The sequence below is a fragment of the Protopterus annectens genome, chromosome 2.part0 (assembly GCF_019279795.1).
Source record: "Protopterus annectens isolate FY-2018-M chromosome 2.part0, PAN1.0, whole genome shotgun sequence".
Taxonomy (NCBI): Eukaryota; Metazoa; Chordata; order Ceratodontiformes; family Protopteridae; genus Protopterus; species Protopterus annectens.
The window spans coordinates 897,698,305-897,710,537 of record NC_056728.1 but is presented as its reverse complement, the minus strand read 5'-3'; the positions used below and the strand labels follow the sequence as shown (position 1 = coordinate 897,710,537).

General features: G+C 42.7%; 1 protein-coding gene across 1 annotated transcript in view; it reads right to left on the bottom strand.

Annotated features, from left to right (window-relative positions):
* Positions 1–12,233, bottom strand: part of RIC1 (RIC1 homolog, RAB6A GEF complex partner 1) — a 2,584,659-nt gene that overhangs the window by 1,485,221 nt on the left and 1,087,205 nt on the right. Inside the window, exon 14 of the mRNA XM_044061149.1 lies at positions 7,397–7,507. Within this exon, the coding sequence (XP_043917084.1) occupies positions 7,397–7,507 (111 nt within the window). The remainder of the gene's footprint in view (positions 1–7,396; positions 7,508–12,233) is intronic.

The window sequence follows — 12,233 nt, the reverse complement described above, 5'->3', positions numbered from 1 at the left end:
CTCATTTCCAACACATTGATATGGAGAAATGTTTCGTTTGGAAGCCAAGAACCCTGAACTGACCTCCCCAGACAATGCCCCCCCCACCCCGTCTGGGAGGCATCCGTTGTCAAGGTGGCCACCGGAGGGGGTATAACAAAAGGTCTTCCCTGATTCAGATTGGATGGCAGAAGCCACCAGTGGAGGTCCCGTTTGCACGTTTCTGTAATCAGTATGTGATGATTGAGGGGGAGATCCTGAAAAGACCATTGTGTCGATAACAGCCACTGAAGAATCCTCATGTGCAATCTTGCCAGAGGAACCAGGAGAACCGTGGCAGACATTGAACCTAAAAGTTGCAGGACCATCCTGGCTGGGGCTTTGGATCTTAGAAGCAGGGCTCGGACTTGATCTTGTAATGTTTGTATCCTTTCGGTAGGAAGGAAGATTCGCATTAATTTTGAGTCTATCTCTGCTCCTATGAATCTTATGCGCTGAGAAGGCAGCAAGACAGACTTTGACCAGTTGAATGCAATTCCCAGGGAAGCACCCAGGGAAAAGGTGGCTTGTAGGTTCTCTAGTAGTAGATGCCTGGTGGTGGCAGTCAGGAGCCAGTCGTCCAGATAGGGAAACACTTGGAATCCGAGACTCCTCAGGTGAGCAGTCACTACTGCCAAACACTTGGTGAACACCCTGGGGGCTGTGGTGAGACCAAAGGGCAGTGCACAAAATTGGAAATGACTGTCTCCCAGGCTGAAGCACAGATACCTCCTGGACGCCTGATGTATCGGTATGTGATAATAGGCGTCCTTGAGATCTATGGAGCACATCCAAACATCTTTCTCCAACAATGGGAGAATGGATTGTAAAGTGACCATTCGGAATTTGGACTTCATAACGGACTGGTTTAGTTTGCTGAGATCCAAAATGGGTCTCAGGTCCCCTGTCTTTTTTGGCACTAAAAAGAACCTTGAGTAATTTCCGGATCCGATCTGGTCTGTGGGGACCGGTTGGATGATGCCTTTTTCTAGCAGCTTTGAAGCTTCTACGGCTGCAATTTCCCTTTGACTGGGTGGTGGGTCCGGGATTTTTTTGGACGGTGGGGGTGAGTGTGTGAAGGGAATGGTGTAACCTCCGGCAATAATCCGAAGCACCCATCTGTCCTGAGTAATAGACTCCCAGGCTTTTAGGTGCTTGGCAAAATGGCACCCGACTGGCTCCGGAGCAGCACAGCCGGGCAATCCCTCATGGAGTGTGGGAGGCTGAAGAGCCACAAAAGGACTCGCGGTCTCCAGTGTTGCGGGGGCCTCTGCCGCCTCTGGGACGGCATCTCCCAGAAAAATTTCCCCGTCCTCTGCCTCTGGAAGGGGAATCTTCCTGCTGTTGAGGAAAGAATTTCTGTGATTTGCGGAACCACATCTTCCCTCCTCTTTTAGCCTTGGGATAAGGCCGAAAGGGAGTGGAATAACATGCTCATACGGCAGATAAAGTCTTTCCCTCTTGCTCACAGCGGGTAAGAGTGTCTTTTACCTTGGGTCCAAACAAAGAGGACCCATCAAAGGGAGCGTCGGCAAAGGAAGACTTGAAGGCCTCCCTGAAATGACACAACGGAGCCAGGCTTGTCTCCGAGAGCCACGCCTGTGCCTGCCGCTCTGCCGCCCTTCGGCCGCATATGAAATGAGCCTCATGGACGAGTTAGAAATCGAGGTAAGGATAGCCAACTGAGAGCTAACCGACTGGGCTAGCTGCTCAGGTAGGTTACCTGAGAGGGAGTCTGAGAGCTCCTTGAGCAGATCCCTCTGTAGTCTGGTGAAATGTGCCAAATAATTCAGGGACCTCAGAGTAAAGGCCGCTGAAGTCAGGGTGCGCTTCCATCGTCCATGCTCCTAGACTCCTTATTAGGAGGATGGACGGACGTTGAAGCCTCTGCCACGTCCTGCTGGGTAGCAGATGCCACCACCATGGCATCTACAGCCACGCCTTTTGTTAAGAACTCCTTCTCGGGTGGGGCAGACAGAAATTTGTTAGGGCGAGAAGGCACTGGTTCCACAGTATCTGGATGTTCCCAAGCCCTCCGACAAACCAAATCCAGGAGCTCATCGAAGGGCGGAGACACCCAGGAGGCGGAGGGCTGAGCCCCGAAGGCCTTGAGGAACACCGACTCATCAGCGGAGGGGGGTTTGGAATTCCAGCCGCCTCGTTGCTTAAGGATCTCTAGAATGTCTGCAAATGAGACATCATCCGAGGATGACTTTGGGGACCCCTCCGCATCATCAAGATCAGTGTCCGATGTAAGAGACTCATCGGGGGAGTCCACGTGCTTCCTCTTGCACGATCTCTTCCTTGGGGGCTCCTCCGAAGACAACTCCGAAAGACCCTCAGGAGGAGGGGAATCCCCAGTGGGGGTAACCTCAGGCCCCGGGGCTCCGCTGCCTAGAGACAGGGGAACTGCCAAAGACCCAGTCTCCATGCCCAGGGAAGGTGCCAGCAAAGCCGTAGAGGTCAAGAAGACTTGGCCAAGGCACTCCTCATAGCTCTGAAGGCCGGACCCCAGAATCCTGGGAGGGTCCGGTCCCGAGCCATGATAGCAGACGGAAGTCCCGCGCCAAGCACCGAGAGGGAGGCTTGGAACCGACAGCATTGGTCCCAAACGTCACCCCGGTCCGGCCAAGAAGTCCGTGTGCTAAACTCGGACCCGAAGGCCAGGGTTGGAGTAAGGGTCGGAGCCGACCCTAGGATCTCCAATGGCTCCATCAGCACCTGCTCCGACGGAGCCGAAGCGGTCGGAGGAGGAATGGCAATGGAATGGGCTATCGGCTCCGAAGCCAAGTGGGTCGGAGCCGAAACAAATTTCTGAAAGACTGGGGACTGGAACAGTCTTTGGAGCACCCTGTCTATGTCCGAATCTGACATCCTTGATGACCTGGAAGAGACCGAATGGGTCCGAGTAGGCCTCTCCAATGGCTCCAAGGGACTAGGGGACTGGCTCCGAATCGACTCGACAATTATCGGCGCCGAAGGAGTGTCCAAACCAATTTCCATCGGTGCCGAAGAGGGCTTCGGCGCCGAGGAGGAAGTGTCTGAGCGGACAACCTTCATCGGCTCCGAGATCAGTGGAGCCGATGAAGGTGACCCGCCTCTCGATGCCCCAGCCATCAGCTCCGAACCCAGAGGAGTCGAGGCTGGAGGCATCGAGGCAGACCGTTCCGCCCTCGGCTCCGAAGTCCGTGGAGCCGAAGGAGGAGCCTGCCTATGTCTTTTGGCGGTCGGTTCCGACGGACTGGTCGGAGCCGACCTTTCTTTAGCAGGAGAAGGAGAGGAAGCCAATGCCTCTTCAAATGAGGGTTTAATAAGGCCTTTTAAAATAAGTTTATTTTTCCTCTCTTGGAGGACCCTCGAGGAAAACGCGTGACACACGCTGCAGGACTCCTGCAAATGTTTGGCGCCCAAACAGTATACACAGAGAGAGTGATCATCTGTGATCGACATTTTGAAACTGCACTTAGTGCACTTTTTAAACCCTGAAGGCCTAGGAGCCTGTGACATTATGGCAATCAAACAGTGAACTAGCCAAAAACACAAAACACTCTATCACAGAAAGATTTCTTTTCTCTCTCTCTTCTTTCTCTTTTTTTTTTTTTTTTTTTTTTTAAAGAAGGAAAACCCTGACAGGAAAAGTAAGTGAAAAACACTACTTAGCTCAGCCAAGCTCGAGACCACGTCTTTGCTTGTTAGCGGCAAACGAGATCTGGGGGACTGGTAGTGGTGCATCCTGGGATATAGTAAGCTCAGCCAATAAGAGACTTCACTCTTTGGCATAAGCGCCAAATGGAGCCGAGGATCGGCTCCGAACCCATCAGTCAGAATGTAGGCGAGATAGGATCACATAACATCTTTGCTTTCAATTGATCAGGTAAGTTTTGTTCCTTTAACAAAGCATGCCTTCTAATGACTGTGCCAGTGGCAGCAGCCCTGCATGAAGCCTCCAAGGCATCAAAACCACAGTGTAAGCCATGCTTCCCCACTTGCTCAATAGCATGCATCAAATCATGTAATTCCTTATTATCTGCACATGCAGAAATGGTACCTAGCTTTTGTTTCATAACAGACAGCAGAAATTGCTGATATTTTAGCATATGAAATTGGCAATTTAAAGCCCTGATAGATAAAGTAGCAGAAGTGTACACTTTTTTGCCCCATCTCTCCAAAGCTCTAGAATCCTTATCTGATGGAACAGGGTTTTTAGCAGAGGCGGCCTTAACACCCTTAGGACCCTGAGAAATGGTTTCTGGATCAGAAGCAGGATTTTTGTAAAGGAACTGGTGGGAGTCAGGGACCCTGTAATATCTGTCAGGCTTAGCAGGGTCTGGAGGAAAGGAGTCAGGAGTTAAATTAGCCTCAGAAAAGGCATCATCCACAATATCTAAAACAGGAGGTATAGCCAGGGGTCTATGTTGGGGAAGAAGAAGGAAATCCCTAAGCCTTCTCTTAGATTCAGAGTACTCCTGTCCTTCCAGTGAAAATGCTCCCTCATGTCATGTAAAGTTTCCCCAAAAGAAAAATCCTCAGTGGGAGAAGCTGATGGAATGGATTCCTCAGCATCATAATCCTCATAAGGAGGGAAAGTATATTCCTGTTCAGAGGAAGACACTGAAGAAATAGATGCCTGATCAGAGGATTCATAATCCAATTCTTGCCTTGGCCTTTTGTCTGGAGGGGGATGTGAACCCCTAATCATGGTTAGTAAGTCCTCCGCCATTTTAAACAGCTGTTTCTGAGATTTGGGTCCCGAATCAGAAGAGGCCTGGGCTGGTGTCTTTGATTTAGAAAGAGTCTTCGCCTTTGTCCTTGGCTTTGCCTTTATCAGAAGCTATGTAGGCCTGAAAACCCCCTCGGAAGCCGGTACCTGCACAGCGGCTCCGGACCCATCCGAAGGAGCATTGTCTGAAGGTCCTGCAGCTAGAGTACTCAAAGGCCTAGTTGGCTCCTCGAGGGAGTCCATTTTGGCAATCGGGTCTGAAATGGCCGACGACAGGGGCTGCAAAAGCACCTCACTGACGACGGCTGAACCTGAAGCTGGCTCCGCTTGTAAACAGTCGTCTGATTTGGACCTCGGAGGCCTGTCCTTATCCTTGCGTCGTTTGTGAACTCCGGTAGTCGGAAGCATGTCCGACATTTTATAATTAAATCGCCTGCCACAGTAGTGAAAAGCAAAATCGTTCCTCCGCTTAATAGTACGTTGGTTAAATCTAGAACAGAACCGACGACTAGCTACGTCGTGGTCAGGGCCTAAACAAGGAATACAGTAAGAGTGGAAATCCTTATGAGGTATTTGCTTCCCACAAGAAATACAATTATTAACTTTTTCTGACATCAGACTGGAGCAAGAAAAAAGTTTCCCCAACGGGGTACTTAGCTTTTAGAAGAAGAAAGTCTTCGGAATGAAGCATGAAAAAATATCAGGAGTCAGCCGACCGGTACTTGTGAACTGCTTTCACTGCACGGCAAGAAAGACTGGAGAACATGGCGTCAGTTGGCAGCTTTGTACTCCTGGCGCACTGATGTCAGGGAGCATGACTTAACAGCCGACGCCGGACCCAGACTTTGGGATTCTGGCCGACCGAGGGCTGCCTGCCGGCAGGAAGAACCCTACAGTGATGACTGCAACAGTGAAACACGATGAACATCTATAACACCATTCCAAAGTTTTTCAGTCTGTATTCTTTCTTCCTCTGTTAATAATCTGATATCTTCTAAAACAATATGTGCATCTACTGCAGCACACCGTTGTAATATACCTATTCTCCTCTTAAGAGTTTTCATACTGTTCACATTTAAAGAAATGTTCAGCTTTTTAGAACAGTTAGTGTAATAACATTTTATCCTTTTCCTTTCTTATTTTCTCTAAGTATTATATTTTTTAATTTTTTTTTTCCTTTTAACTTTTTCCCCTATCAAATTCTTATTTTTTACCATATGCCAGTCAGCTTCTTCCTCACTTGCCTCTTCTGTTTCTCTTTCCTTGTTACTTTCTTCAACTTCATGTACAACCTCTGTCACGTCTTTTTGTACATTTTCTTGCATAACACATTCTTTTATCTCTTTCTCCTGTATAACTTCATTTTCTTGCACATTTATTTTACATTCTAGCCATGAATGACCATTATTGCCACATTTTTTACACTTTAAATCACATTTTTGCATTATGCTGTTTTTACCACATAAATCTTTTTTATCACATTCATTGATTAAATGATGACCATTTTTTTTGTGTTAAGGAAGGATTACAGCACTGTCTGGTTCCTCATTAGAAGAAGAGAAATCCAAAGTCTACTTAAGAGGAATGGCTTGGGAAGCCACAAAGGAAGGGGGCTTCAGTGACATGACTGCCTTAAAAAGCCCTTGAAAAAATCTAATCATTCATTTTCCTTAGATGTATAAGGTGACAGTGAATGAAGTCTTTCTTTTTTCTTTTTCAGGGGTGATGTCCACCTGATTAAGATTCAGAGGTTCTGAACCTTGTCGCATTTCTATAAGAGTTTAGGGAACCTCTTTCCACACAAGGATCTGAGGGACTCTGTGTGGGCTCTCTGATACAATCACATGCAGTTCATCGGAACCTCAGGAGCCATACTGGCCTCTAACAGGGTTGTGGTAGCAGACTCATGAGAAGACTATGGGTGCACCTCAGGCTTGACCACCTCAGCAGGTATGCCTGATTCCAAGATGACAGCTGGGGGGGTCCTCTTTCTCTTAATTTTTTTCTTAGGCGGGAGGCCTATGTCCATGACTTCTGACATAGTGGATTGAGTCGAGCATTTTGACATTTGGTCTTAAGAAACGTACTAAATGTGGACAGCTTAGATCGGAAGGTTTTTCAGAACAAACAACTGTCAAATAGAACAAGATTTATAGTCATGTTCAGGGCCTAAACACTTAGTGTGTAAATCTTTGTATGGAACTTGAATACTGCACTCACACTTATCCTTCCTAGCTGACATCTAACAAATATTAGCAAAAAAGGAAGTAAGAATTAGAAGGTTCCCAGTGAGGCATTTATCTGATCCAACAAACAAGGCTACGGTACCTAGCAACCAAACAATTACAGTCTGTTGGGTGCAACAATCTGTGTTTGGGCTGGTGGTGAAACAGTCTGAGGACCTTTTATGTATATCCGCTTTTATACCCTGATGCTTCAGTGCTGAACTTATCTACTGGATTCATGTCATACAAAGTTGAATCTGTGGTACCTGGGTGGATGTCAACAAGCTACAACTCATCTGTTAAGAATACTGTAACAATTACATTGCACTAGTCTAATATGGCAGGCTCTTATACCTGCATTAAGCACATTTTCAAAATTCAGATTGCTGCACATATTATGAAAATTTTAATTTACGCAATACTGTTTACCCACCTGTGTAATATTCCCAAACAGTTTCCATCTCCTGCTAATCAAGGAATAATGTGCAAAACCAAACTGGCCAGCTACAGCAACACACTGTCCTAAACTGTCCATGGCGGCAAACTGGTAATAAAGAAGAGAATACTTACTGTTAAAACAATCTACAAATACTTCATTACATAATTTTTACTGCAAGACATCAGTGAAAGCTCAGTTTTTAATCATACATTGCATCTGAATTAGCACTTATTTCAAAGAATTTTGATGTCTTTTCTGTACTTGCTTCAAGTTATTGCTTTGCTGAGAATTTTCTCTTATCACATGAGAAAGCTAAACTGTTTAAAGTCACACACCTGCATGGAATTATCAAGAAATTGAGCAGAACTGTGCATTAACATCTTTGAGAAGAAGTCAAAGTAACATCAAATCATAACATTTATGCTTTACCCACCATATATGTTGTCACTATGAGTTAGATATTTAATGAGATGCGATAGTTGCTATGAAAACTGCCACAGTTCCAGAGCCAGCACTCCTTTAAACCCAACTGAATTATGAAGCTCTCATATAAATTCACAGTTGCTAGCCATTTATTCAGTTCTTTAAGCACCATATCACCTTCATGGGGACTTGTGGTTGTAACTATTCCTTTAAAACAACTAAATACAAATATAACACCAGAAATGTTACATTTCAATAAAGAAAATAAGAAAATTATATCTATGTTTACTTGAGGAAAGAAAGGGAACATTACTATTAAAATGACATCTCCTCAAAGATACAGTTTTATGCTATAACTGTATCTTTTTAGGGAAGAACCAATATAACAATAAAACATAACGCTGGACAGATTCCCATGCTGTACTGTTACAGCTGTGCCAAACCTTTCTCACTATGAAGCTAAGTTTCCCATATATCCGTTTCTATAATGCTTTATGCAGAAACATTTGTTAAAATATGTAATCCACAGAAAACAAACCAAGAGTGTTGAAAAACCATACAAAGTTACCAAACTCAATCAGCACACCCTTGAGAAATCAACCACAGCAGTAACAATGAAAGTTTTTTTTAATGGTCAAGCACATTTGTATTTCACAAAAAATAGACTTCTTCAGAACCAAATGTTAGCTGTTCTGCAATTTGTTATACAACACAATTTGGTTGATCATCTAACTTCTGAACAAACCGCACAGAACATTTAAAGGTATATGGATAAGACAAATACACTGAATAGAAATACACTGGAATGATGAATAAACATTAGAATGATGAATAAATTTATTTAACATTTGTTTTACCAGGATAAATCCGACTGGACAACAGTTGTCGGTTTTCAGTGGAGTCCTGGGGAGCAAAGCTCCAACAAGTTACAAGGTGAAATACATAGGTAATAAAGAGTAACAGTAGACTGAATTAACAGTAGCTGGATAACAAGTGGTAGAATGCTAATATAAGAGACAAAAAAAACAGTTAAATCACAACAAACTGATAGTACAGTCAGATGATCACAAGTCTTACAATAGTAGTACAACATCTGAACATAAGGTACCCAAAAGTAGGTACATACTTACAATATTTACAAAATGTACAATGCACATAGGTGATAGCATACTGTAAACATAGGAGGCTTCGGGGGTATCCCTGCCTACAGTGCAGTGAGGGTTCAGGGGGGGGGGTCTTTGCAGTTGCAAAAAGGGTTAACATAGAGGTGGGATTTAAGGAGGTCCTTAAATGTGGTTGCGCAATTTTGTATCCTGACGTCAGGTGGGAGGGTGTTCCATGCTTTTGCAACCACATGGGAGAATAGGGTTTCTCCAGAACTGTTCTTGCATGGAATGACTTCAATCAGGGATCTGTTACTTGATTGCAGTTCCCTGTTGGAGTTGTGGAAGTTTACTATGCCATGCTAAATGCATTAAAACCTGGGAATAATACAAAATAACACATTCATATATATAGAATTTTTAAATTAGAATAAAAATATGAAGAACTGTATATTTAAAACTGTGTTCAAAGAATCACAACTTGGCAGCCTTCATTTTCAAACAGAACAAAGAGATGCATTTTTATTGATAACTGGAAGGTGACAGGCATCTAGTTTCAGCTGCCATAAAAGTTCCTTAACTTCCATTATGTCGTCCAGGAGATCCCCCTTTTGAGTTTGGGGTTCTTTCCAAAATAAGAAAATTAAACTTTTTTAAAACTGTGCAGTCAAGAGAATGTTTATACAAGGTAATCTTAACATATTTTCTTTTAATATCACATATGTGTTCAAGTAAACATTCCTGTAATGTTCTCTCTATCTTTCCTATATAAAAGGCGAACAACAGTGGCATAAAGCTGCATATATCACTCCCTTTGACCTACTAAGAAACATCTTTTTGTTTTATCTGAGACCGTCAAACAAAACTTGACAAAGTAATTTCTTATAACTTTGTGAGGCTGTATTCCATTTCTATTTTATTTATTTTACAGTTTAAAAATCAGGTAGGTGAAATGGTTAGTTACAACCTGGATACTAAAGTTAAACGGTAACATCAAGCAATAAATTTCAGTACATGTGCAATGATAATATTGATCAGTAGACACTGCAGAAAAAAATGTATGTGCTCAGGACACAGAAAGAAAAAAACATAGTAGTAGTATTATGTATCACTGCATGAACAATACAAATGCTGTTAACGCTAAGCTAACAAATTAAAATTTTATACAAGGTATTTACCATTTACCATTTTAGCTAGTTCCTTTTTAAATGGATTGAATAAAGTAGCTGCTGTAGCGCAGACCCATGTAGGTATGAGTTGTAGTAATTAGCCAGCATCAGGAAAGCAAAAGCACCTAGAGTCATTTATAGGAATTCCTTCTGAGTTTTTTTGGATCTCTCAGGGATGAGATTTTTTTTACATCATTAGGCAGGTTCTTCTGCAAGACCAGTCATACTCTAAAGTTTTCTTTTTCCCACGACGATTGCAAGTTTGACTCTTAGTCTGGCAAGTGAGTGTGTGTGTATATTCTTGGCTCCTTGCAAGGTAGTAGTGTTGTCCTTTAAGAAGAAACAGGGAAGCAGTAATCTAGTATTAGAATTTTAAATATAAGTGTACCTAGCAGGAAAGTAGCTCTTTGTTATAGGAAACCAGTGCAACTTTAATGACAAATCACAGTGATATACGCCTTGGTCTGGTATGTTAGCAAATCTAAATATTTTTAATCTCAGCTGCTTGTAGCTTCTGGGTGTTACAGGCTGAATGCAGGCTAATAAGTGGTAGGGCATAATTCTAGTTTGAGAATTAGAACATTTTTACTATGGCTGTATGTGTATCGGGGAAGATTTGTTACCATCATTTAAACTGAGAAAGGACTTTGGAGGTGATGTTATCAATTTATCATCAAAAGTTCGACAGCCACATCTTTGATGCTGCTTCCACAAACTGCGAACCACGAAATTCAAAAACAGCGAAAATCGAAGCGCCAAATTACAAAACCACGGCCCCTTTTTGACCCATGGTAGCACTCATTCTGGCGGTGGAGCGATCAGGAATGTCGAAGTTCAATATTCTTACATTTAGGGACGTCAGTGTAATGGAATTCGGCTAAACAGTTCGTGCATACGGCCATTCGGAAATGTGCCTTTGTACAAATTAATGTATACTGATGTTATCTGTATGAATTTTTAAATTTATAAAGAGACAAGGGTTAGATCCAAGTATTTTTGGTGTGTAATGTCAGGAATAATGTTACCTTTTTGTGTCTTTCATAATTAATGCTGACAATGAATGGAATTTTTTTTTTAATAGAAAATATCACAACATTGTTTCAGTATTGTTTTTTAGTCTGTTTGCATAAAGCCATTTAAGTCTGTGAATTCTGTTTGGAAATTGTTATGTGGTGATTAATGTGTTTTCCTGGCTTCAGGTAAGAGAATTTCATCTGCAAACAAAATAGCCTTGTAGTGAGAAGGCCAAGCGTAATGCCACTGATAAACAGAATGGTATTAGGCCTAAGACAGAGCCTTGGAAAACTCCAGTGTTGAGTATGTTACCTTTTTCACAGAAGGTATTATTACAGAATATTTGAAAGTGCAGTCATTTAGATAATTTCTGAACCACAGCATTGTGTTATCCCCTAAGGTTAAGTTTAAAAAGTTTGTATGGGAGAAGACTGTAGTCATGACAGCTAATACAACATCTTAAATAAGGCCATCATTTATTACTATAGATGTTACCAGTAGCTGGGGACAAAGGAGCCATAACACTAAAGACATTTCTGAATCCTTTGTTGATCACAAAATAGGCTGCAGTTATTTAACAAATGTTAATGGGCAACGATTTGAAATGGTTTGTAATCCCTGGGTTTTTGGGGATGAACTGGACCTTTGGTAAAAGTATAATTAGTGAATGTTTGAATACTGGTGTGACATTTCCTGTTAAGAACAAATGTTTGAATGGTTGTAGGACATTTCCTGTTGAGGACAAATTAAATATACAAGTCAAGTTTGAAATTATCTCAGCTACCAGTTTAAGAAATGTTGAACATAACATGCTAAAGTTGGCATGAGAAGAATTTAGTTTTGAGAGAAGAGACAATTTAAATAGGGGATATCTTGTAAAATGAAAATTAGTTGCATAAGAGGTTAGTGGAAACAGCTGTGTGGGTGTCTGATTAGCATCATGTGGTTGTAGAGGGAATGTGTTTGCAATGATAAAGTCACTGGCAAAGATATTTTGACCATAATGCTGTTTATCTGTGGTGCAAGCTGAGGACTCATTTTAATGGAGAGTTTTATTACCTTCTGGAATGGTTTATGTCTTGATGAAAGGGTGGTCTTCCATTGTTGCACATATAAAGCTTT